The 27,996-nt window shown below is 39.1% G+C and overlaps 1 protein-coding gene across 10 annotated transcripts; it reads right to left on the reverse strand.

The window, feature by feature from the left end:
* Positions 1-651: 651 nt before the first annotated feature.
* Positions 652-27,989, reverse strand: ubap2l (ubiquitin associated protein 2-like). 10 transcript variants are annotated; one of them, XM_079879584.1, is made up of 31 exons: positions 27,744-27,916; positions 27,212-27,352; positions 26,053-26,190; positions 23,858-23,935; positions 21,559-21,669; positions 21,006-21,180; positions 20,154-20,249; positions 18,437-18,482; positions 13,990-14,034; positions 13,544-13,650; positions 13,333-13,392; positions 13,193-13,245; positions 13,027-13,112; positions 12,106-12,286; positions 11,619-11,820; positions 11,204-11,526; positions 10,836-11,014; positions 10,614-10,734; positions 10,486-10,525; positions 9,375-9,567; positions 9,232-9,295; positions 8,608-8,926; positions 8,177-8,265; positions 8,009-8,062; positions 7,822-7,903; positions 7,473-7,693; positions 6,935-7,040; positions 5,616-5,762; positions 2,809-2,876; positions 2,510-2,704; positions 652-1,806 (listed from the first exon to the last, which is right to left on the reverse strand). In XM_079879584.1, exons 3-31 carry the CDS (start codon positions 26,146-26,148, stop codon positions 1,711-1,713), a joined length of 3,633 nt encoding a protein of 1,210 aa, XP_079735710.1. In that variant the 5' UTR covers positions 26,149-26,190; positions 27,212-27,352; positions 27,744-27,916; the 3' UTR covers positions 652-1,710. The 10 variants fall into 10 exon arrangements, with proteins under 10 accessions (XP_079735710.1, XP_079735713.1, XP_079735719.1 ...); XM_079879587.1 differs by lacking the exons at positions 27,212-27,352; positions 27,744-27,916 and adding an exon at positions 27,926-27,989; XM_079879593.1 differs by lacking the exons at positions 5,616-5,762; positions 27,744-27,916 and adding an exon at positions 27,926-27,955.
* Between the last annotated feature and the right edge of the window lie 7 nt (positions 27,990-27,996).

A 27,996-nucleotide genomic window follows, 5' to 3' on the forward strand; every position in this document is an offset into this window, starting at 1 on the left:
CATTTTAAAATGGGCTGCATCAACTGTACACCTCATATTGAGTTTAAAAGATCATTTGTTGGCTACTTTCCAACATATCTTGTTTGTAAAGCAACAATTGATTAAACTTTAACACTAGAACACAGAAGCAGACTGCAGTTAAAAGGCACACAAACATAGTTTTCTTAAAAAAGACATTCACATCCAAAAATGATGAAAATGTCTTTTTCTTGTTTATTTACTTAATATTTATATATTTTTTTACAAAATAAAAAACATTATGAAACAAAACAAAAATGCTAACAAGTCTGTGTAAGGATTCGAGAGGGGAGAAAAGAAGCCATCAAACAGACTACAGTACTTGTGTTTATATATATATGTATATATATGTACAAGACAAGTTTATCCATTTAAATCTTTTTAAAACGCACAGTACAAAAAGAAAGTCACTGACAAAAAAAACAAACAAAAAAAACCCATAGTACAATTCTGTCCATCAGCACTTTCCTAATAATCATATTACTAAAAGAATTTATTTGGGGACATAAGGTGGGGCATTTCAGGAGGAGAATGACTGCAGGTATGACAGAAGGACAAAGGCTGTGGAAAGACACAGGGTGGCCAAAAAAAAAAAAAAAAAAAAAGACCTCAATCCCAAAATAAATGAGAAACTTCACGCTTATGGCAAAACGCTGAGGTCAAAAATCAAGCCTTAACGTAATCCAATCTCCCTGCAACATGAAGGGTGGTAAAGAGGACCCAAAAAAAAAAACAAGTTTGCAGAAAATAAGTCTTAAGTTAAGGTGACCAGTGCACTTCTCACATCTGGAGAGTACAATAAGGCTCCAATAAAAGGAATACACATTGAAGCCTATTCTATAAGTAGAACATTCATATACTGGCCACCCTGATGATGCAATTCATTCATTCATTCACACACACAAAATAAAGCCAAACTCACACACATGCACATACACACGCAGTACAGAACCAAAGCCTGTGAACTCACCTATACATTTTTTTTTTTCATATATCTATTTATATTTGGTAAAAAATAAACTTCACAACTGCACTAGCCGATTTAGAGTGATATCTTCCTTTTTTTCCCAAAATAAAATTTGGTAAAAACTCATTGAAGGGGGAGAAACCGAGGAGGTGCAAGTACATCTGGATTGCAGGTGCTGATCAAGCAAGCAGCAGAAAAGGAAAGAAATAACAAACGATGTGAGGAAAACAAAACAATCCTGCCTTCTCTCCCTCTATCAAACCCCTCTCTTTTTATTATATCCATCAGTAAAAGGAAAAAGAAAGGGGAAAAAGAACTAAACATTTGTCCTTTTAGAAAACAGATCTATGTTACATATTCCAGAAAAAAGGAGGGGGGGGGGGGGAGGGGGGGGATTCTGGGCTTTTATGCATTTTGAACAATACAAACTCCAAATACTCAATACTCCGATCATGAAGGCCTAAGTAACTATCCATATATTGGCGATATCACGCTCCCCGTTAAGACTTCTCCCCCGTGCCCCCTCCTCAAGCGGCGCCTTACAGTGCTATCTCTCTCTCGGGACAGTGCCACCAGTGGAATGGGGTTGGTACTGCAGGGTGACCGTGCGGAGAGAGGAGAGGGAGCGCCGTGGAGGACAAAGAAAAGGGGGAGGTATCTGGGGAGAAAAAAAAGGTTCCACTAATCCAGCCTTTGGAACACCAGACGGGACAGGACAGGGGGGGTTAATTGCCTCCCCAGTTGTAGCTGTTGTATGCCGACTTGTTGATCTGCGATTTCTGCTGAATGGAGGCGTTCTGACTGCGCTGTCCAGAGCCACCCTGAAAGAAGAAACAATCAAATTGAAATCAAATTAATTTCAAATAGTAAAAATTAGACATTTATATTTAAAAACACATTCTTTTAATAGACTTCGTACCCATAAGGATTTAAAAACAGCCATAAACATTATAAAAAGGTTTGAATTGGGGGGTGGGGGAAATATAACAACTAATATTATATATTATAACAACAATAGAATTTTAATATAATACCTTTTGTTATTTAAATTGATTTAATAATAAATTGCATTTAAATAAAAGGTATTATATTTAATAATAATAATAAATTATTATTATAGCTATTATTTTCCCCCTTTTAAATCAAATAGTGTTTATGATACGGAACACATTTTATTTAAATGTTTTAGTTATAAATACAATTAGACTAAGACAAGGGAAAAAAAATATATATATATATAAATATAAATAAGAATACATTTTTAAAAACAAAAGTACTCCCAAGTCAAACACGACAAGCTTTGATTTGGAAGGAGAAAATAATAGGTATAATAAATCTAAAAATACTACTAATAATAGTAATAAAAAATAAAACATTTTTAAAAAGTATTCAAACTCAAACAACATGAAAAGCTTTGATTTGGAAGGGGAAAATAAAACCATAAAATCAACAACAAAAAGCATTAAAGGATTTTTATTTCCTGAGCCTGATGGGTAAACACACGGCAGCGTGGCTCAAGCTCACCTGTCCGTCCTGCTGCAGGTGGTGGTGGAGCATCTGAGAGTGTGGCTGCTGATGGGGGGTCAGGATGTGCATGTAAGGGGCCGGAGCGTACCCCGCTGCAGCCGGAGGGTTGATGGGGCCGCCACTCCCAAGTGCTGAGGGCAAACTGAAGGAAGCGCTGGGGGTTCCTGTGTGGAAACCCTGCTTCTCAAAAGACTGGAGGACAGAATAAGACACTTTAGCATTTGTGAAACCACATGCTTGGCGCCTCAATTTAGTTTAAAAGTTAATCAAATAAAAAATCTGACGAGGGTGCTCACCTGTGTCTTTGTGTAAACAGACCCTGAAATATCAGGGACTCCCGTGTTGCTTGATGTCACCGAAACTCCTGAAGTCAAAACACATGAAATGGTGATCACTGAAACTAGCAGAACATCAGGACTCATCGTTTCAGAGCAGCTTTATAGAAAATGCATGTGTATTGTGAAAAGCGCTACACAAATAAATGTGAATTGTACCTGAGATAGTTAACTAAGTCACTATAATTCTGACTTGCATATGACTGGAGAAATTCAGCAAGTGAGGAATGCTAAAATGTGACATTTAAAAGGAACATATCTCTTAACTGCTTATAGGTGGACAGCTGTGTAAAAACTGCTCATTATCTGTGGAACCACATTCTGTCATAGATCGGTACCAGTTCAAGGCTAACAGATTGAGGTCGCAAAACTGCAAATAAATGAAAATCCACACATACGTGTCATGTAATGTGCATGAGGCACAAAATGGTACAACATAACCATCAAAATACTAATAACTTAAAAGGGTATCACTGTTACTTTTGGTACTCTAGTGGTTAACCAAAACCGCATGCATCTTGCGGAAGAACATTGTAGCCGGAACTACTTCTCATTCAACAGATTTTTTTTCCATGAATGATTGACCTGAAGAATGAAAGCTGTATCATATACGTGGACATGTTTGAGCAGTATCAGGCTGCAGTTTTAATAGTGAGTTAAAAGATTGTATTTGTGTTTTATCTGTAAAAAAAAAAAAAAAAAAAAAAAAAAAACTACAATTTATATATTTATACATTTCAAGCACTTTTCAAGTGCCTTTTCATAAATATGGCTGTTTTCCAGGACTTACATGATCACACAAAATTCAAATTCAAAAGTCAAATTAAAAGTACTTCAAGCACCTTGTACGAACCCTGTGTGTATGACAAGTCACACAGGTACTGGGCTACTCCACAGTGGTTGTAATCCCAGCAGGTCTAAAATAGTCCCAATATAAACAATAATAGGCATATCGTAGGTATTCAGTTAAGACAAACAGTTTGGAAGATGAAGTCATGTACTCGCCAATCATACAAATCTTGGTACATTCTGAACAAAAAAGAAAGAAACATTGAAAAATACACTGGCAGAAGCAACGGATTTGAAAGTTACAATTTGTAAGGGGTTCTAACATTAGGGGCTTTCGCACCAGAGGAATCTTTTCATAGTTCCTATAACTAATGGTGGAAGTATCTGCTTTTTGGCTTGTTTGCAATGCAGAAACTGAGAACTGCCTTTTGGGGGAACTAAATTATCTCCTACTTCAGATGAGGGTCTAAGCCAGCACAACAGGAACCACCAGTGACGCAAGTGAACGTTGATTGCAAAAAAACAGGCACCCACCAGTTTATAACCTATATTCACAAACATGGAAAACAGCGATAGATGGACCGGCGTCAAAGTCCAAGTGGAAATCCAGCACAACTTTGAAGGGACCAAGCAAAACATGATGTATTTCTGCTCAGCTAGCGATATTGGGCATCAACCCCACAGCCAACACAATAATACTTTTTCGAATACAGTTTACCAGTTCTATCTAATAGCGTATAAGTTAGGACTGTTAAACAGGCTCAGGCTCAGCGATGTCAAAATAAATGCCTGCCCATCAACAAAATGAATGTCCCGCACAACAACCAGAGCGGCAGGACACAAGTCTGTCAGAGTTCCTACTGGTGGAACGAATACAACCAGAAAAAAATGTTCTAGGGGAATATTTAGTTCTAGGGGGATCACCCTGGTGGCTAGTTAATTAGGGTTAATTTTAATGGACAAATAATAGGGGCTTTCACACAAACTAAAATAAAATGACTCTTCAGTAATTCAGTGACTAACTAAAACATTTAAGGACGGTGAGAACAATTCCCTTGAGCATAAAATAACATCAGTATTTTTGGTACATTTGAAAACAATGTTTGACAGTAAAGCTCATCTTTGGTCTCATGGTTTAGAGCAATTCTGTAGTAAAGTACTTGAACAAAACCAACAAAACAAAAAAAGTTACATCTTTATATATATTTTTTTTTATTCACAAATATTCCCATTAATAGTTTCAAAATGACTTATCCTAGTTTAATTTAACCAAAGCATGTTGTTGACCATTAAGCAATTAAAAAAAAAAAAAAAAAAAAAACCTTGCACACACACAGCTTTCATAAAAAACAACCTGAAAAAGAACACTGCCAACCAGTGTAAACACAAATGTAGGTCAATCAAGCTGACAAAATGTTCACAAGATTAAAAAAACCTATTAACAAAATATAATGCATAAGGCATTTTCTGTGATAAATAAATAAAATAAATAAAATAAATAGAGACCACCTCTGCTCTCATTAGAACTGATATTTTACCTTGTTTAACAAGAAACAGTAGTCCATTTCAGAGAAACAACTTGCTGATATTTAATAAATCTTCTAATACTGAAAAAGGCAGCTCAAACAAATCCACTAATCTGATCTAATGCATTTTTGGGCAGTTGGCTTCTTGCGTCGAAACCCTTTTTGATAGTGTTAAAGAAAAGACTGTCACTGTCTTAAAAGTCACGAGTGCAACAACCCTGATGTTCAACCTAAAGGAAGTGTGAATTCAGTGTCCTCCACCCTGTACAGAACTTCCTAGGTTCAACAGAGTTTCCTGATCTCCTTCCATCGGAGACGAGGAGGCATGTGACGGCTTCATCAAACTCGACCAGGAGTAAGTTAGGAGCAAATGAGGGGAGAGAGAGAGAGCTTAAGAAAGAAAAGGGAGGAGGAACAAGGAAATTGGGGGGTTTAGCGTGAGGCTGCACTCACCCACTCCGGGCCCGGTGACAGAGCTGGCGGGCTTGTTTTGCGCAGAAGCAGCGGCGGCGGCAGCAGCGGCTGCGGCAACGGCAGTGCCGTAGCCGCCCTTACAGAAATCCCCGCTCCCTGCCGAAGCCTGGCCCAAATCCTCATAGCCTGCAAACGGTCAGACACACACAGCCACAGCCCCACAGCATTAGACACACACCAGGCAGGGCCAGAGGGAAGGAGGAGAGAAGGGGACGGGGCACAGGGATGCAGCAAGCTGGGGGAGGGGCCTAATCGGAAAGGAGTACTGGTGGTGTTAAGAACATTTAAGAGGAGATATGAAAGCGATGGACAATTTACAACCAAAGGAATGGAAATGGAGAAATAAGAATGGGGCAAAAAAAGAGAACATTAGGAATGACTAAGATGAAGCTGGAAGATATATTCATTAAGGAAAAAGTTAATTTCAAGAAAAGATGTAAGGAAAGACATTATGAAGAACTTGAAAAGAATGAAGAAACAATGAGAAATTATTTTAAAAGATGGATGTGTTAGATTGAGGGAGAGCGTAAGAGCAAAGGAATGGGAGGGTACAACAAAACAGTGCTCAAAAGTGGTGGATGGTCAAAAGCAAGCAGCGTGTGGAAAGCATGTGTGAACCCAACACCCTAAATCAAGCGACCTCCCTCCCACCTCATTCTCCTTACATCACTGGTTCCACAGAAACCCACCCACTGGCGGCACTTTGAAGTGCTTAAGACTATTTGTGGGCAAACCCTGAATAGTTTAAATGCCACAGTTGGGACTCACTAGTTGTACAGATTCTCAAGTAGATGATTGCTCTTAAAATGTTCAAAAATGGCCATATTCTTGAAGCTGCAGATTGATTTCAGTCCACGACACTCCAAGTCAAGTTGTATGATGCTCAATTGTTAAAACTACCCCACAAGTAGGATCAATGTTTAAAGCTTAGCGACACAAAACAAAACTCCATGCAGAACACTTGTGATTGCAAAGGTCATCTGGTTTTGCAAAACCAAACAAGAAGCAGTACTATGGATTGTACCTTTAATAAGATAAATTGTCTCATGCTTGAACTTCACAGACAAGACAGGAATCAAACTTGGCCAAGGTAGGGTTTAGAAGTGACTGAGAAAGTTTAATTAAACATGGCTTTAACTCAGCCATGAGGAACAAGATGGTATTGAGACCTACTAGTCAGTAGAGTTTTTCGCAAACTGGTAAACTTAATTCTCTGCAGATACTGTTGTAAGAACATCATTCCATCTGAATGTTTTTCTGCATTTTAAATGTTGCATGAAAGTAAGAAAATGCATTACCAGTGCTATATCCATGTGATCCATAACCGCTAGCCTGCTGGAAGGCTGTAGCTGACGCATTGACACCGACATTCACACCATGCTGTTTGGAGGAGGTAGGAGCCACCTGGGAGGAACATTCAGAACGGTCCTTAAAAGTCACAATTAAACTAAAGAGATAGATCTCTTCTCTACCAGTTCAGAAGTTGTTGACTGGATTGAGATGTGCACTCAAAAATAAATGCTTGCAGTCAACTGTGGAGGGGCAAGGGTTTAAGCAGACTAAATGATTGGTAAAATTAAATCCTGCATATAAACAGAAATTTGTCGTTTTCACTGGAAGATCCAGTTATAGTAGTGAAACAAATAAATCAGAGGTGGCATAAACATTTACATTTCAATGTAAATGTGTTTATGCCAAAAACAAAGATATACTTTAATACTAGGGACTGAGATGGATCAGAGCAGGCATATGACACATTGTGTTTTTACACTGAATTTTGAGCAGGCACAGAGCAGCTTTAACTTGGCTGTGTAAAGATGCCTTAAGAGCTTTTACCGGAAACATGGCAGGGCCGTACTGGAAGGTGTTGGGCAGACCGGGCACACCAGTGTAATAGGGCAGGCTGGTGTAGCTGTATCCTGGTGGAAGGGCTGGGTTGAGGAAGGGCTGTTGGGCAGTGTGGTGTGTTTGTGTCTGGGTCTGCTGAGGCTGGGCCAGCGTTGTGGCAGGGGCAGGAGATGAGGCGTCACCACGGCCGAACTTTGACAGGTCGCCAGCTAAGAGAAAGATTTCAGACACTGTTTCAGATAATGAAGCTTTGGGCTCACAACCTCTGGGTTCCCTGTCCAGATGCTGAACAAAATGCACAAACCAAATTTAAAAAGAAAATAAATCTGCATCTTACCAGAATAAGGGTTGCTCGTCAAACCGCCTTCCCTGCCAGTCAATGCTGTGGTTGGAGTGGCAAATGGGATGCTGTAGTAGTCCTACATAAGGCAAAAATAATGACAACTTCATGCGTCACAAATAAACCCATTTCTGTTGATTTCATGTCAAATACTTCAGCTTATCAAACAGGAACAAGCCCTCACCAGTGGTATCCTGGTCTGCAACATCTGCAAGTCATCGTAGCCATAAACTTGAGGCTGCAAGACATAAGAGGTTTGTGAGCGAAAACAAGATACCACATATGTCAAAGCATGCAGCAGCAAAAAACAAACAAACAAACAAACAAACAAAAAACCAGGCCAAACACTCACTGGGTATGGGTGAAGCAGGCCAGGAGCCATAATGTAAGGGTTGGGCAGCAGTGGCGGCACTCCAGGAGGCAGGTTTGGAGGTGCTTTCCCTGTTGAAGCAGCAGCATACAATTAAAAGATGTAGAAATGTTTTATCCAGTTACATCAAGCATTTCACAAATTTACATATCTCTGAGATAATGAAAGGGATGTTGTACAAGTCGAAAATGACATGAATGATCATGTATCAATTTATTCCTAGAAATCAAAGATGTTTTTTCCATCCAAACAAAAGTGAATGAAAAAAAAAAAAGAAAAGAGAAATAATTCTAATAAGTCTTTCTGAAGGATCCTTACTTAACATTATCATAGGAAGAGGACTTTTATGCAATGGTATAGGCCTATACAATTTGTCATTTTTGATCCAAAACACTAATAACAGCAATTCTTACCTGAGGCAGCCGTACTGCGAGACAACGAGGCAGATGAAGGTGCCAAAGTGGCAGAGGCAGCAGATGAAGATGCAGCAGCCAAAGGGGGGACCATTGAAGCCACACCGGCAACACTGTTCAATCCCATGGTCAGACTGCTGACGGGGCCCAGGGCGGACTGCGCCGAGACCGAACTGACAGATGAAGAGGGGGCAACAGGGACGCTGTGGGAGATGGGGGCTGCTGAAGTAGCTGAAGAGGGTGGGGGAACTGAAGATGGGGCCACAGATACCGAGGAGAAGGATGAGTGCAAGCTGGAATCAGCATCCACATTTGGGTGCTGAGATGAAGTTGGAGGAAGATCACAGTGAGCAAAAGAGATAATTTAATACAAATAAATAAAAGACTCACAAACAGCCATTTGTTAAATAAATCAACAAATAATATAAAGAATAAATCAACAGAACTCCATTTTAAATGACACTCATTTCAGGGGAAAATAAATGATATAGTACACAGGTGAGTCATGAAAAACAAGCCCAAGGAAATTTAAATAAATGGAAATTTGTAGGGACAATACGGACTTCGCATTGACTTTGCTCTATACTTGTATATAAAAAAAAGTGCATTTAGTTGCAAACTCACCAGCAGACTTGAGTTTGAAGTGCGAACTGAAGGTGCCAAACTGTTTTGCTGTGTAGGGTGGGAGCTGATGGGAAACATGCAGTATTATTAGCATCTCTGATCCATACATACTAAATTGAATCAACAACAACAAAATGGCTTACTTATTGTGTTGAGGGGCCAGTGAGCTGGAAGAGGCATCTTCGTGCCCGAGAGCACTGAGAGGCGTCTGATTGGATGTAGTCAGCAGGGAAGGAGGACCTGATGAGGGGTCAGCCAATGAGGTTATGTTGGAAACTGATGGTGGGACGACTGATTCGGACACCGGTTTCATGGACACTGCAGAGCCTGCTGCAGCTGGCAGGGATAATAACAGTAACTATCAGCATCCACACCAATGGATGATAATGTTCACAGTTACGCTTTCAGCTGCTTCAAATGGAGCTCTCTAAGGTGGGATGGATTCTGATTGGCTGTCAAAGTTTTTTTTTTTTTATAATTATATAATGAAGTACCGAGTAATTAACTACATGTACTTACTATAGGGTTAGGGTGTGGTTTTGGTTAGTTGCATGAAATTATACACAATCTACAGTAATTACATGTAACGTGAAACTAAGACACTAATCATAAAGGGTAACGCTTTTTTACAGTTAACATTAGGGGTGTGCACGATACCAGAAAATATCAGTAGTCATTTTTTGTCCATTTTGTCGATAAACGATGATCAGACAATTTTGCTGAGTGTGTTATTGTGCTGGTACTTTGGCAGGTTTAGGACTGCCGTGGACAACTGACTCCCAAAGCTCCAATAAGTTTAAACTGATTTTTTAACTTTCATCTACGTTTTTACAATAAGTGGAATTTTTATTGAGTAGCGCAATGGAATGGAAAAACGCATTTTCGTGTGAACGGGCATACGTTGGCATAGTATGCCTGTTGGGCATACGTGTATATGTATATATACGTATGCCCACAGATATACTATATACTTTTTTTTTTATTTTTTTATTTTTTTTTTATAATGCCCTGCAGGCATGCCTAAATAGGCATACGTGATGGTCTAGCGTAAACCAAAAGGCTACTTCATGCAGTGTATGCACTCCAAGTATGTTTTTGTAAAGTGAGGGACATACTTGATAATGTCAGATCGTTAAAACCACAATTACAATATTATCGTAGAAAACAATGTTAACTACGGGTTTGCGATGCATATTATCTTCCTTGATGTTAATGGCCCTTTACTTTGAAACCATTTGTTAAAGCTTGTCATACCTTCCAGAGATTGTGACGTCTGTATCGAACTGAACCCATTCTGTGGGCAGAAAAAAAAAGGTTTGCTTAGATGAAGCATCATTTTCACAAGACTTATGGTGGTACATTGATAGGCAACTCTGTCTCACCTTTGCCTGCATGTCTTTCTGTGGTGAGGAGGACACAGAAGGAGGGTAGCGCCGTGTCTGGCTGGCTCTTGGCTCATATAGCTCCATCTGATTAGGGTTGGACAGGGCTGTTGCTTGCTCACTGTGGACAAACCGGAAAACCAATCAATAGTCAGGCTGTGATTGTGTTACTGCATCACTCAAGAGTCTCAGTCGTTGGATATAGTGATGTGAGATACCCACTTGCTAGCACTTGTGTATAGGCTGTTCTGGCCTTGGTTGCCTGGTGTCGTCGTGGCGACAGCTGCCGAGGTATCATACTCAGGAAGCACCGGTTCAGAGCCGAACTGTAATGCTCCAAACTGCAGGTTGAGCCCAGATATATCTGCAGATCCTGGCATCTCCACCGCTTGGGCTGGAATCTGTAAATCACAACAACATTTGAGTAAAAAGGACTAATGAACGCTATAAGGCGAATCTGATCAATGTCATTATTCCAACTGAATAAGGCAATTAAAACAAAAACAAATATATTTCTTAATAAATCGACAGCCAAATTTCATAATCATGACAGTCCTAGCTGAGACCAGAAAGAACTGCAGAATCATGACCTTGGTGGTGATGGAAGCCCTCTTCTTCTGCTGTTTGAGTTTGTGCTGCTGCAGGGGGAGGGGGCTGGACGCCTGCAGGTCGGCTGGGCTGGAAGAGTTCTGCTGACCTGGGGCAGGTCCCGAGGGCTTGGAGACAGGGGTGGTGATGGCCTGGGGCAGTGAAGATGACTGGGTGGACTGAGGGAGCAGAGCTGAGGTGGTAGAAGTGGGCGTGGCTTTGTTCTGCAAGAAGGCATCCATCATGGAGGAGGAAGTGGAGGTGGGCTGGTAGGGCTGCCGTTTGGTGAAGGGATTGTGCACAGGCTCTGTTTGAGGTTTTATATCTGACAGCACAGAGAAAAACAAAAAAAAATAAGACTTCACAGAGAGGGCTAAACAATCATAGAAGCAATTCAAACCATGTTGGCACTCTTACCGTATTGCCCCAGTGTAGTGGGGCTGGTATCCCAGGTAGAAGGAACAGCATTGGGCGGTCCACTTTGTGAGTGCTGGGCCGCAAGCTGGGCCAAAGCCTGGGCCGTCTTAAACTGCTCCAGGAATTGAGAACCAGTCGTGGAGCCTCCAGTGGTGCCTTTTGTATCACCAACATCACCGAAACCCTTACCAAGCATGCTCACCTGAGGAAAGGACAAAGAGCAATTAAAAAGCGTCTAAAGTTCTGGATGCCTCTAGCTACTTTAGGTAGGATATAGTTTATTAAAAAAACTAAATTCCAATTCTGGACGCTGACTGGTCAATACAGAAATTGACCAAAAAAAAAAAAAAGCTTAAAATATGCCCCCCAAAAAATAATCAGAAAATTGACCCTTAATAAAAAAGGAAAAACAACTGACACCAATTGCCGCAAAATGCACATTTTATTAACAGCTAAGACAGGACAGAGCATTTATCATCTGGCTTACCATGCTGTGCTGGCTGTAAGGAGCACTGGAGGAGGACTGGGACAGTGATGCTGTCTGCTTTGAGTTGCTAAACACCAGAGACTGCGACAGAGATGGCGGCTGTGGGCCTTCAAGCGAAGCAGGCTCTGCCTCTGAGGAAGAGGAGGGAGGCGTCTTCCCCAGCAACACCGCCAAATCAATCCTGAACGTCAAACATGCTTACATCAATAAGGTTATCATAATGCTATGACTGCAGCAGATCATCAGGAAAATGTACACATCTGTGAAAGCATATCAGTGTGGTTTTGAGTGTTGAATTCCTTAAAGCTGAAATTTACTCTTTCAAATGGTGACAAATTACGGACCCCAAACTTTTGAACACTAATGTATTTTTGTTTAAAGAAATGAATACTTGGACTAGAATGCAAGGATCCATTAATTGATCAAGAAGTGACAGAACAGACATTTACATTGTTGTTACAAAAGATAAAATAAATGCTGTTCTTTTGAACTTTCTATTCAAAGAAACTGAAAATTGTACGGTTTCCACAAAAACATTAAGCAGCACAACAATTTAACAAATTTTTCTTGAGCACCAAATCAGCACTTTAAAATGATTTCTGAAAGATCATGTGACACTGAAGACTGAGCTGTATTTTTAGCAGCCATTACTCCAGTCACATGAATTAAATACATTTAAAAATATTTCAATTTTAAATTGTAATTATTTCACAATATTGCTGTTTTTACTGTATTTTGATAAAAAAATGTAGCCTCTGTGAGAAAAAGTGACTTAAAAAAATATACTGTCCCTTAACTTGAACAGCAGTGTAGGCAGATAAATAACAGGCCAAAATTATTTAATAAGGTAACTGAAAAGTTCACAGATGCCGTTGATAGATCAATTAAATCCTTAATGTTTCCTTAAAGCCACCAGCATACCTCTGTCCAGCTGTAATGGTGACATTCTCCTGTGGAATGGGCATGGACGCCACACTGGAGGCAGTGAATATCTTGGTCTCTGACAGCTAGACAGAAGAGACAAAGAATTAGATTTACTCAGTCTTAAAATGGAAAGAAGGTTTTTGGTCTCTGTTGAAATACTCACATCCTCATTCCAGTCCTCCGTGCCCCACTCTTCCGTGGCAGTTCTCCAAGCACCTGTTACACAGACACTCAGCTCACTTACAATGACAACAGGTGAACAAATCCTTTACAAAATAGTCTGTGCAAGCCATTAAGACTCACCAGGGGCGGAGTCAAACTTGCGAGGATAGTTTGTTCCCTCTCCACCTGTAAACTCAAGCCCTGCGGAAACAAAGTTGTGTCAGAATAGCAACTCAGTCCATTAAAAAAAGCATTTGTAATAGAATGTTCAGTGTACTTCAGCCTGAATGCATGCCAACACTGATGGAAACTGGATGAGGGGTTTACAAGAGACACTTAAAGCATTACTCACGGTTTCCATCCTCAGGTTCCAGGTTGCCTGTGTTACTCCAAGTGCTTCCACTTGTGTAGCTCTCCTCTGTTTGAGCTGGCTCAGTGTAGTCCGCTGGGTTGAACGTACTAAAAAACAAGTTAAAATAGTTTTTGAGCAAACACTGAAGTAATTTCTTGCTTCCCTCATTCACTCAGTGCCCATCAGTAAACAAAGTGAAAAATCACTCCAACAATTCCACTATGACCTAAAAAAAACCACTGCTTTGTCGTAATGTGCTGATTGTAATTATACCAAAGAAACAAATGGGCTTTCCAATCATTCTCAAACTCTGAAACCAACCCGGTGGAAGCTAAACATATGAAGCTCAAATTCAGATGCATTCTTCAGTAACCAACTAATCGCTAATAAACCCTTTGATCCTACACAAACAAAAACCAACACGCTAATAAATTTATTTAACTCACCTCTCATCTCCTGACAAATCATATCTGGGGCCCTTATCAATCTGGCTTTAGGGAGAAACAACAAGGAGAATTACAAGCATCTCAACACAGGCAGAAAGACGAGGGTGCATGGTGTGAACAGTGTGCTTGTGTGTGTGCACGAGAGAGCGCGATGGCAACCGTCATGCTTGCGTCCATTACCGGTCAAACCACCACACCTGCTCTATAGGCGTAAAAGCTTTAGAATGAAACACCTAAGCTAGTGGGGTGTGACTTACAAACTCATACAAGGCTAAACTTGTACTTGGAGGTCCAGAATTGAAAACCAAACATGCAAACTCCAAACGCACACTTCAAACCAAACAAGCGAAAGGCGCCAGTTAAGAAGCCTGAAGGAAACCATCAAAGAGTGACCACAAATGGCCTTGACAGAATCAGAAAATCAGTCCAGGGCATGACATGGCATAGATGGGATATCAGCACTTCTAGACTACAGGATATTGCAGTTTCACTATGTAAAAAAAAAAAAAAAAAAAAATTATATAGCCAAACTAAGATGTTAAAGTTGACACTGAAATTCAGAGATTTTTAAAAAGCATGAAAGACACATTGAACACATTCAATACTCGGTGCCACTTAAGATATTAAAATGCATCTTGTTTGCTTTTAGGGCTGGGCACACATAAAAAAATAAAAAAAAACCTGCAACTTCACATATATAGAGAAAAACTGAAAAACTACTGACAAAAATAACTTAATTGTAAATGTATTATTTAAACATATTGCAATAAAACTACCATCAATACTAAAACTATTTATAATTAATCAACCATATCTGCTCAACCATTTGTTCAATGAGGCCTCTCTTCTTAATGGAGCATGAGGGTTTTATTCGGGAAAACTGTGTGGTGGCCATTTAGTGACTATAACTGACAAATGCGTCGCTAATGCAGATACATTACCGTTCAAAAATTTAGGGTTGTAAAAGTTAAATGTTACTGTTCTATAGTTACTATTGTTACTTTTTGTTAAGTTTAAATACAGTAGGTAGTAGAACATAAAAGCTGTTTGGTAAGAGGAAAGCATGGCTTCCCTCTGGTACCCTTACTGTGCGTTCACAACGGCGAGAACGTCAAAGTGGCCGGAAGTCATTCATTTTCAATGCGAACAAAATACACACCACATAAATGGCTTTTAATTGGTTTATTTCGTTTGCAAACATGTCACTATAATTGTTAAGTTCTTTCCATCGATCAATTTCTTACTTTCACATTTAAAAGATTCCATGAGTTTAACATATACTGATCAACATGCTTGTTTGCGGCCCCTTTAAATGAAGTTTAAAAAAAGACCAAGCATTCGATCTACGTCAGAGCGTCCCCGAATCTTTCAACGGCATCGTTGGCGGCGTAAACGCACAGTTACTGATGTCCTGATTGGGAAACGTACCGTATTGTGCTCAAAGTAAGGTCCCTTTTTTTGTATATTCACAGAGTGGCTATAGAAATCGTATTTCATTCTTTTTGAAGTTTATACTAATGTTTGTTAATATTTTGTTTGTAGAAGGACTCCTTTTACTGTAGGTAAAAGTTGTAACATTTGCTACCGCATGGTATTTGGTGGAAATAGAATGGACTCTGTGCCAATCATTGTATCTTATTGCCTTTTTTCTGCTTGTTTCTGGAATTGCTGTATGGATTATTGAATCTGGTTTGGACACTTACCAGTGTTGAACTAATTTACATCTACATCGTCTACAAGGTTTCTTCTTTCACCTATGGACAGTGTCCATAAGCATCACAACATTCATTGCATGCAACATTTCAGGCTCATATCATAACCATTAATTTTATATTTGTATTTATAGATAGATAGATTTAGGTCATTTGTACATTTACAATATGTGACTTTGCTTTGGGTTTATTATTGCGCATTTCGTTGTTGTTTTTTATTTCCATAATATATCTCTTAAGAAAATCAGTTCTTGTCTATTGTTTTCTTGACCTCAACTAGTTGTAATAAGTTGGTATGTAGATCCCTCCCATAAAGACTTTCAGATTTATAGTAAACTTTTACCCAAAGAAGTACGAGTTTGTTATAGGGTCTGTCATTTTGGCTACGTTCACACTGCAGGCTGAAACGACCCAATTCCGATTTTTTTGCCCCTATGCGACCTGTATCTGATCTTTTCATGCCAGTCTGAACGACACAGATCCGATCTTTTCAAATGCGACCCAGGCCACTTGGGTATGTGGTCCCAAATCCGATACATATCCGATCTTTTGAAATGCGACTTCAGTCTGAACGGCCAGGTCGCATGTATCCGACCCGCACGTCATTGATACGCGAAAAACGTCATAATTCTGCATTGAAGTAGTCGTCGGTTTGAAAACGGACTGCATATTCGTCGAGCTGAGGTAAATCTGCCGAACGGGTCGACCTCGACGAGCCCGTTAATTAAAAAAAAAAAAAAAAAAAAAAGCCCACGGCCATTATATATACGTTATGTTAACTTATTTGTGATGAATCTGATATTAGATAGGTCAGCGGCTGCAGTCTGGCTCTTGTGTAACGGTCGCTGCGTGCGCTCGTGTGTGTGCGTGTGTGTGTGTGAGTGAGAGAATCACAGTTAGTTAAAGCAGAGACGGGCTCTGGTTAAAGTTTAGCTACTTCCGCAAACAACAAGTGACGTCGTTGACCGTTGAGTACTCTTCTGCGCATGCGGGTCACTTCTGGGTCATTTCACGTTCACACAGGAGATCACAAAAGGTCGCATTTAATTGGAAATGTGAACGGCCTTGCAAAAAAATCGAATTTTTTCAAAAAATCGGAATTGAGCATTAAGCCCTGCAGTGTGAACGTAGCCTTAGTTTCAGCTTGAAGTCTCATGCTCATCAAGACTGCATTCATTTGATTAAATTAAGTAAAAACAATAATGTTATGAAATATTAAAATTTTAAATTAACTTTGCAATAAATTGCATTTCAATTTTATTAGTGATGCAAAGCTGATTTTCAGCATCATTACTCCAGTCTTCAGCGTCACATGATAATTCAGAAATCATTCTAAGATGCTGAATTGCTGCTCAAGAAACATTTCTTAATATTGAAAACAGTTGTGTTCAATATTTTTGTGGAAACTAAATTTTTTCAGGATTCCTTGATGGATAGAAAGAAAAAAAAATTAACATCACAAATGTCTTAATTAAATTAATGCATCCTTTGCTAAATAAAAGTCTTAATTTCTTTATGATATCTTACTGACCCCAAACTTTTGAACGGTAATTGTAATACTCCTAAGGTAATTCCCTCAATATAATTGGTTTTCGCTACGTTTAATGGAAGTGATGGAGAAAATAAGAAAATGTGAGGGCTTAGCAGAGCTTCACTTCCACATGTAACAACCTTGTCCATTTTCTCTCCAAACCATAGACATTCCATACCCAGAGGTGGCGTTTTGCATAAACGTGATAATAAAAAATTTTTCAAAGGTTGACCTTTCTACCGCCCACCCTAGTTGCCATGAAACCATATAATGAACGCTGTGAATCAACAAGCCTAAAAGGGCATAGCACCAAAAAGCAGCAAATAAACCCACAATAGCTCTTGAGCCTCATTCAGACTGTCAGTCCAAATCAGTTTGTGCATATCCGATTGAAATACCTAGCAAGTGTGAACGGCGAATAATCACATGAAATGAGATTTTTACAAGTCGGTTTCGAGGTACATTCATGTGGTTTTTGGAAAATTCTGGAAATCCACTTCAGTCTGAATGCTCTGATTGGATTTTGCATGGTTTACGTGACTTGCACTGCAAAGTGCAGGACGAGCAGAAAGTGACAATATAATGGAGACATTTTGAGACCGGCGGCGACAACAGCATTTAAGAAATGAACGTTTCTGCCACTGCCTCATGAGACGCAGTAGTCCAGTGCGGCGGCTACACATCATCATGATGTAAATAAGACAACAACGGTATTGCAAATCCCTCTATGTTACAGCTGTTGTTTTTGGCATATACCTACTAACACAATCTCATTGCCATAGAAACCAATGCAGATATTCCATAAAACTAAAAAGTGGCATCGGATCCGAAACGTGGACAATAAATAATTTTAGATCAGATTCCAATCAAATACACATATAATCGGATTTGGACTGACAGTGTGAACGTAGCCTTACTTACCTGGTTAAACTTCTGCATGGAAAACACATTAAAAACTTTAAGGTTTACAGACTATGAATGCACATACAGTCTCAAGATAAGCACACCAGCAGGCTTTATGCTGAACCCAGAACAGCACTTTATGATGAAAACTTGTGCCATACCTTTAACAGTTGAAGCAAAAGTTTATCAATTTTACTAGCTAGCTGAATACCATCAGCGTTTCCCAGAACTTGTCATTCTGGGGGATCATTAGTGTTCATGCAAAAAAAGGAATGACCTGGATGGAGGCACACAAACTTACCCCATGCCCTGAGCTGAAAACCTCCCTCCTCGTCTTCCAGCTCCACCTACAGGAAAGGAAGATAGTCAAACCAAAACACATCACCCTATTTATTTGTTAATCACTACTAGGGCTGGGCGATATGGCCAAAAATAATCACAATAAAAAATTTCATATAAGTCAAAAACGAGAATTATAAAAAAATAAATAAAAATAAAAAAAGATAAAAAAATAAAAAAGTCAAATCTTCATTTCTTTCAAGTTTAAAGGCAGATTTTTGCTCCAAAGTGAAAGTTGTAGAGACCTGGGGCCGTATTCACAAAGAATTTTTGAAGCTAAAAGTAGCTCCTAACTGGCGAATTTAGGAGCAACTCCTAAAAATAATGGGCGTGTCACTCATAACTTTAGGACTCCTAATTTTTTTGACTAAGAGTAATTCACGAAGCATTTTAGCCCTAAAAGTAGCACCTAAGCCTGGGACAGCTTAAAAGAAGTCGAGAGGACTCCTAACTCACTAAGACCTATTCACAAACCGCTTTTTGTGGCATTTCACATTGCGATGTTCGAAATGCGTATGCGGCGGCTACAGGAGCTTCCAATCGCGAGGGAACAATTTTGCATTGTAGGCATAATGCAATAACGCCACCAACAACCAAAACTAGGCTACTCATTGCATGTAAACTAATTGTAACGTTTCATTGTGAATCAAATTAAAATGCTCTTCTCTTTGCAAACGTAGGCAGAGGCATATAGTGACAGATTAATTCAATAATTTTGCAAAGATATTGCATCAATCCATATGTTTCATTAGGCTATAGGCTATTTGTTTTGCCTTACTCTTTATTCATTTAGGCTGTTTATTCAGTTATTCATCATCTTCCGTCCTTCGCACTACTTGTGTAGCGCACACATTCTCAGACCTGTCACCTGTCACTCATCATCGTAGGGGAGGGGTTTGGAATCATTCCCGCCTTACAATCATCAGCCAATCAAGGTGGTCACTTCAGTCAAGCTCGTGCATGAGTAATGACGTCATCCATAGCAACGAAGACTCACTCTTAGTTTAGGAGTTGTCATTTTTCTTTACTAAGAGTAGGTCTGAAAGGCGTTGTGAATAACTTTTAAGAGAAAACTCCTAGCTAAATCTTTTAGTGCGATTTAGGAGTACTCCTAGTGGTAAGATAAAATGCTTTGTGAATACGGCCCCAGACCATTAATTGTTGTTTTAAACTACTCTTTATAGTCAGAACATGACAAACGTTTCACGTTTTTGAATTCTTTACTTTTCCAGTCATTTTCCCTTAAAATAAATATAATTAAATTTCTTCATTTCTGGATGTGCTAATGGTTGCTATTGTTTCAAGTCATGAAACAGGTTTGTGTTGCTTGACTTTGATGACATATCTTTGCAGGGCAGGCTGCAATATTAATAATATTACATATTTTGCCTCTTAGAAATGCACTTTTGACAGTAGCTTGAGTTAAGATGTAGTAAATTTATTTTCGTTAAAAAAAACAAAAAACAGTAACATCTGTAAAAATTGTAACAACCTCATTTTTATATGGTAAAATGAATTAGTTATTAAAATGATGCTACTTCCATAGTAAAACCACTTCCAGTTAAAACCACACATAGCACCTCAATACCATGCTAAAATGTAGCTATATGGTTTTGTATAAAATTTGTATCGCAATAATTAACGTTTTAGCCCCAATCACAACCAATAGTAGTACTTGCCTCTTCCTCTGCCCCTTCCCCGACGGCCTCGCTCCATTCCTCTGCCAGCAACTCCACCTGCCTTGGCCCCATCTAACCCATTTTCCTGTCCACGGACTAAAGAGAGGGAACAAAGGTTGAAATGAGTTCAGAAATATACAAGAGAGAGAATAAATGTAAATACAGTCCCTTTACAGTCTCCATTAGTTTTTAAAACACACTCCTAAAAAGACAACTTGCAAGTTTGAGCTTTCCAAATGTCTTAATGCATATAAATCCATTTTGCTTGGACTTTATCCTTGATTTTTTTTTTATTGCACTTAAATACTTGCATTAATTGGCATGCAAGTTTGACAAATTGCTGTTGCACAGAGCTAAGAGCAACAAAGTGTTAGCAAACTTTCACACATTTTATGATTAGTTCTGGTGTTTAGGAATAAAAGCATCTATTCTACTTTATCATTACCTCGCTGAGACTGGGCAGCCCAAATGTCTGATTTACATTTTTTTTTTTTTTTTTTCAAGTTTTGTAAAATGCCTTTAAAAGACTTGAGTCAATCAAGTATATGAGCCTTATGTTGCTCTTAATCTCAGACTGAGGCTGAGAGAGAGTATCCGGTAGCAGCTCAAACTTTACTGTGGCACACACTATCCCTTCAGCACTATAGAGAGCAGTGATGGGTTTGTGGTGTGCTGCTGTCTGTCCTGAGACAGAGAAAAGGCTGACTACAGACTAATAAATGAAAGTAAATGTTGCATCATTTAACAAAACGCCTTGTTTAATAGGAAAATAGTGTCATGAAGTCTTTCAGACTTTATAAAAATAAAAAGGGAGTGTCACCAAGTAGCAGCATAAGCGTTCTCTCCACTCACACTCCCGTCCGCGACTGGCTCCACGGCCCCTCCGCGGGGCCCCTCCTCTGCGACGTGCCACATCTCTTTCTCCTCCTCTATCTCTATTCTCCTTTCCTTCGTCTCCTCCCTCTGTCTGTGTGCTTTCCTTCTGACCTGAAACTCCTTTTTTCTTCCCAACCATCTCCCAAGAGTCCTGCAAAGCAAAAGGCAAATTTAACATGGGAAACTTGAGGAAATGAAAAAGAGAGATTTGAGAAATGTGACACTTTGAATCCAGTCTAAATAATACATTTTGATGGACAGTTTAAGGGGTCCTTTCACACTCGCTTAATGTGAAAGTTGTCATGCAGACCCAGGAGCACACCGGGGTAACCCAACCAGAGACAACCTGTAGGAGGTGGTCTGAGTTCAGAAGCACTGGAACTGTGGCGCGATTCAGGTGAATGTGAAAGCACATGCGTTTTAGCTGATGACGACTTTATTAGTCAAAGATGATGATTTTTTTTCTTTGTCTCTTTTTTTTTTAAACCAAACAAACCTTTCCAATCTCTAAACTCAAGCCTAAACTCACCGTGTCAGGGCTGCCCTCCAACAGGATGTTGATGGCTCTGTTGACGTCTCCATTGCAGTCGTGAAGCGCTATCATGGACTCATCCTGATCCTTTCCTGTGATGTCAACCAGCTGGAAAAAAAGAAAAGGAGCAATAAGCAGCATGTAAACTCTAGTGATGGGCAAAAAGATAAAAGCATCACAATATTTAGTGTGGGGATATTTTATAGATACATGGACACCAAGTAAAAAGGACTTTAAGGACTGAATTTCGGCTTGGAATTGCGAGTATAGTGCATCATTTTACCCAAAGATCTGCACTTACAATGCAGGAAATAATTTGGAAATCTTTCATTCAGACTGTAATTTCACAAACAGCACAAGTAAATCTGTGCTTTCTCTTTTAGACACGTGCAGCGAGTACAAACGAAGCACCTTCTCGTATATTTCTGAACACGGACTGCTCGGATAATGCCAAGTAAAATGTTAACTCGACATGCAAATACCATCACACTGTATATGCACTTCCAGCCAGTTGTTGCATGCTGTGATGATTAGAATCTGTCTATATAATGACACATCGCCTTTATATAGACTGTCCTTGTTCATTATCCATCAGACAAACATAAAGATGTGAAATAGCCAGAACTTTATCTTAGATGAAAACATGTGGTTAAAGCTTTTTTGGTAAGTTTTCCTTTAGGGGATATTTGCAGTTAAAAAAAGTTAATAAATCACAATGTGTTATTACAATACTCAGCATATCGCAAAACGTTTAAAAATCGCAATATGCATTGTGGCTTAAGAATGGTGATATATCATGGCGTGGGGCCTCTGGGGATTCCCACCCCTAATAAACTCCACATGGGTGTATGACTTAGCCCATATATTTTGAAGGCAAAAAGAAAAGGAAGTGTCTGAGAGGACTGATGGAAACATTGAGTGAACTATGAAGTGTCTGAGCCTTATGTTGCTCTCCAACTCAGAGTGAGACTGAGAGAGAGTATCCGGTAGCAGCTCAAACTTTACTTTTGCACTTTTACTATATGGTCCCCGTCAGAGCTATAATGAAAGCAGTGAGGGAACTTTTGAGTGCACGTGCCTGAAAACACAACTGCAGGTACAAGCGCATCAGAAATAGCCCAAGGAAAAACTAATTAGAAGCTACGGTCAAGCCATATCCTCCAAAAAAAATATTGTATCTAGGCCTGTCGCGATAGTCGATAAGTCAATTAATCACACGATAAAAAAAAAAAAAGAGCTCGATAATTTTTCCGGCCGCAATAATTCCATTTGCATGCTTGTTTGTTTTCCTTGTCTCTCTCTCTCTACCAAAGAGACTGGATGACCACTCTCGGTTCTTTAGCGTATAGGAGGAGTGAACTCTCTTCGTCTCTTGTCAGTTGCATGGTCTTTGTGTGGGGAGGCGGCGCGCGGCGCTTGTCAGTCACGTATGGGAAAGCGCCGGCGGGACTGTTTGCGGCTACTGCCGGGAGAGAGAGAAGATGCTAGTTGTGAGTTGCGACAGCGAGCCCGATCACATGAAAATGCGTATCTATACCACGAATGTTATTTCTCGTGCCATTTATACGCCAAAAATTGTTTTTGCGTGCATATGATACGCTCTTTATGGCGTGTAATACGCACGCACTCCTCACCCCTAATCCTAACCAAGTATTTTCAGTGCGTAGCATACACGCAATAAAGTGCGTCTCCGTCTTCCCGACAGTACACAATCACTTGACAAAGTAACAGGAGGACAGTGCAGAATGGTGTGATATGGCTTGTTGAGGCTTTTTTTTATTTGTTTACAAAGGTCCTAACCAGCAGTTTTGCCTGTTATGGAATGTATCACTATTTATGCCTAATGTCTATAGCCTAATGTTTAATATTTTTTGAAGTGCAATTTTGTTTGCATCCATTTTATTTATTAACAGACATTTATTTTGTTAACAGACACTAAGAGTCCATTGCTTTTATTGTTTTTGGTTGTTTTGTTCATTTTTTTGGATATTTAAAATGTTTTCCGTTTTCAATGTTTAATATTCTTTAGAAATAAAAGTTTATAGATCGTTGAAAAGGTGTACCTGCATTATTATGCCATTATAATTATATTAAATGAAAATGGTCTCAGAACGACAATATTATCGTTTATCGCGATAATTTCTTGGACAATTTATCGTCCAGCAAAATTTGTTATCGTGACAGGCTTATGTATGGCCTTTTTGTGTATTGTAGGGACCATTTGAAACTGGGATGGGGGTAAAGCAGAACCTGCCAATATTTTCCTGTGAGCTAAACTGTTGAAATCCCTACTCACCTGTTTGACCTTCTCCTCAAAGTCTGCATCATTATGGTCCGAGATCATCTGCGCGAGTCGGATCTGCTCAGCAGTGGCCTGAAGAAACAAAAAGGAGAAAATAGTTTAGTCTGATGGATGATTTAATGACTAATTGCAAAACATTCATTAATAATTATAAGTTCAAACTTAAAACTGTCAATAATACATAATTCCCTTTCATCTCAACACTTTTAAAAAAATGTCATACCATCAAAATTAGTGTATAATGGTTATTGGTTAGCTTGTATTTTTTGCACTCATTTACAGATCAAATATGATCTCTTTAAAATCAGCTGGTTTCTTGTATATATTCCAAAATGATCAATCATAAAACTGTGTTACTTTAGGCTTCAGTGTCATATTGCCAACAAAGACGTTTTTTAAAGAAAATACAGCTTCTGTTCTTGGGCAGGTGAATTTTTATACTTTGGATATTGATTTGGCAATCTTTTACAATCACATCATAACAGTCAAACTGTTTAACAATCCAATGCTTGAAGTGAGATAGAATACAGCTAAGGAGAAATAGGTCAGGCATAGCATTTGCTTGGGCATAGATTTGTGATTTATTCCAAGAGCCCTTACAGTAGTCAGCATTTGAAGTGGATCAAAACCTTTCTAGGTTATTAGGGCTGGGCGATATGGCCAAAAAATACATCATATCTCGGTATTTTTTGACTAAATGGCGATACAAAATAAATATCTCGGTACTTTCTACGTTTTTCTATTTGAATAAAGAAAATCTGTATTTATTTAAAAAAATAAAATAACAAAAAAACATTTATTTCACATCCTGCCCAATGATATCCTACAAACAATGTTGATATTGAAGGATATGGAAACAAATATAGTGAATGTAATGTAGGCTATGCAATATATTATGTGCAAAAAGGTGGTTAAAATCACATTACTATGTAAAAACAAAAATAATGCTTTTGTTTTTAAATTGACTAAAGGCTAAACTGAAAATGAAAATAAAAACAAAAGCACAAAATAATTATATTAGCCTGCATTTGATTACCCCATTATAATGGTCGCTTTCATAAAAATATACTTGTAGGTTTAAAATTCTCCAACAACAAATATTTTAGCAATATGTATATTTTAGTCAGAATTATTGCACTACTATTCTATTGTGCTGTTCTACTATTATTATAGATACTATTATTATACTATTTTACTATCTACTATTGTTCTACTATTCTACTGTTGCAGCGGCGCTCATTCACGGAAGCTTGAATTTTAGTGGAGATTCACTTGCAGAAGGCTTGTCTTCTCCTGACAGTGAAATGGACATTTGTTTGACTTTCTAACATTTACAAATGGAGAATATACCTGTCAAATGTATGTTAAGCACTGAGGAAAGCAACATCTTAAACACATTAAACAGCGCTAGTATGTATCTGTCAGTCAGCAACAATATCTGTCAGAGCATCTGATTGGGCACGCTGCTTAAAACTTGTTAACTATATCTATACCAGTTATTTTGAAGCCCTTAATATAAGCTTGTGTCATGTTTAGGACAAATTATACTATATACTTTCACTGCAGCAGCTCACACTGCGTCCTCAGTTATTTTTCAGATGTGCTTGTATCAAACTACTGTATCAATATAAATGGTATTGCCTCATTCCATATCGTTTAAAAAAAAATATATAGATATACTGTACAAACTCGATATACAACCAAGCCCTTAAAGTTATACACGAATTTAGAACAACACCCATTCTTGTCTTAGGACAACTTTGAACTTTTTTGATCCACTTCAAGTGTTAACTACTTTAGTACCTTAAGATCAAAATTGAATACACATATATGCTATACTTTGTGTTATATTACCTTGGCAGTAAATGACAAGAAAGATAAATGAATTAATGCTGATGCCAGAGTGTTTCTCATACAACAGCTATGGGAGTGATGGCAAATTTTAAATCCTTCCCTTTTCTGAATGCTGTAATCAATCTCAGTCTCGATAATTTTTCCTATTTCAAAAGTCATCAAAGATCAAAGTCACGATCAGATTTGTTTTTCTTTTGCTATTGGAGCAAATGGAAACACAAAAATTATATTTGCGGTCGTCTCCCGTTCATCGCTAAAGAAGTTTACCCAACAATGACGACTTCCGCTTCTGAGAACCCCAGAAATGTGAAAATGTCAATAGAAAGTAATCTTACCTGGGGCCTCTGCTTGTGCTGTGACTGGCTCTGTGTCTGACCCTGCGTCTGCTCCCAGTTGCCCCGGGCCCGGCTTCCGCCCACTGAAGTCATCATTTACAGTATATACAAATAACAGTATTTACAATGGAATAACGCCTTTAAAAGAGAAACAGATTGAAGATGTTATTAACAGCTCGCTAAAAATTAAAACAACATTCCTAAAACCATCACATGGTCTAACTTAACATAAAACATGGATGCAAACAAACACGATACACCTTGTGTGGCCATTTTGATTAGCCAAAACTGGAAGTAAACAACGTCACATGTCTGACCTGACGCTCTACCCATAAAACGACGGCACAACTTTACCAAAACACCGACACAAATTCAATTCCGGGAATTTCATATTGCGCAATTATTACACGTGAAAACAAAACGGTGTTTACAAGTCAAGCAGCAACAGGTCAATTATGAACGCGCTTCCGGTGCTCAACATCCTCATTTTATCGATATTTTAAAACCACGAAGGGGGGGGGGGGGTGACTCCACACGCCAGATATTTCGACAAAATAACACCAAAATCAATCCACCTGGTGCAAGTTATGCAATATTACATGTATGGTTATAACAAACAGCACAGCAGCTCTGCGCATGAGGAAATGCAGGGCATGTGGTGGCCGAAAGAAACTGCGCACTTTATAACGCGCACAGAATCAACCAGCGTGACAGAAACACGCGGGACCAGCCGCGGGAAAACAGGCGGACGACGTGCGTGAACGGACAAAGCTCAAGAAAAACAAACTTAACGGCCTTTGAACAGGGCGAGGATATATCTGTCACACTGAGAGTATGTTGGAGACGTGAAAACAATCACACAGCCCATGGGTAAAGGTGTAGGCACATTGTCAACATCAAAGATGTTCTTTTTTTTCCACAATACACCATATAGTACATAAAAAAAAATCAAATACATAATTTGCTAGATATAACATGGAAATTGCTTAAGAATAAAGGCACTTAAAGCCATTTGTTTCCATTCAAAGGCGCATAAAATCGCCTTGTGCATTTAAAAAAAGTAGCCAAGCAAGCTGTACAATAGGCATCCAACAGGTAAGTTAACCTACATTACCCGTGGTGCTTAAATCGACATCCTGGGAATCCTATATTGACTTACCGGTCAAGGAGTAAGCAAATTGTAATCTATTAAACTTAGTTAATAAAAAAAATCTTCAGAGATGAAGGGCTATGATTGGTCCAGGCGATGGGCCTTGGAATAGCAACTCGGTATAAACTCAAACAAGCAGATCCAACGATCCTATATGAACACACACATACAAACGGTTTTAATAGTCTTAAAGGGTTATTTATACGTCAAATAATACATACATGCTCTGCATAATGGGTGGCTTCCGCTCTGACCGCGTATAATAACCTCATGGCCGGTTATCGGGCATCATTATGCTGCCCAAAAATAAACTTTGCCGGTGGTTAATCAACTATTTAGTTTATCAACGTAAATGAAAGACTGGGCAAATCGTCCGTTAGATTAATCGACACGATAGTAATTTGCGTTTGTTTTAACTGGAAGGCACACGCCCCCCGGGGTGAGGCGCACTCTCGTCAGTTCACATGTGCACTCGACACCGAGGCTTCACCGAGGCCTACAGGCCCCAAATGATGAAAAAATTAACAGGCGAGGTACTAACCAAAGACCAGGCTGGATGTCAGAAATCTGAAGATAACGCCGACCGAAGGAGGCTTTAATATCGACCTCCTAATCAGGAGGAAACAAAACACGAACTCTTTCGCGTCCTAAATCGATTCCCCAATGCCGACAACAAGGCCGAACCGACTCGCGCAGACAATAAGCGAAAGACTCAAAATTTACCTGTTTCTTTTCCACACTGACACCCGGATCACCGCGTCACGTGGTTTATCACAGCCACTGCGGCTTCACTC

Source organism: Squalius cephalus, assembly GCF_949319135.1.
Source record: "Squalius cephalus genome assembly, chromosome: 8".
NCBI lineage: Eukaryota > Metazoa > Chordata > Actinopteri > Cypriniformes > Leuciscidae > Squalius > Squalius cephalus.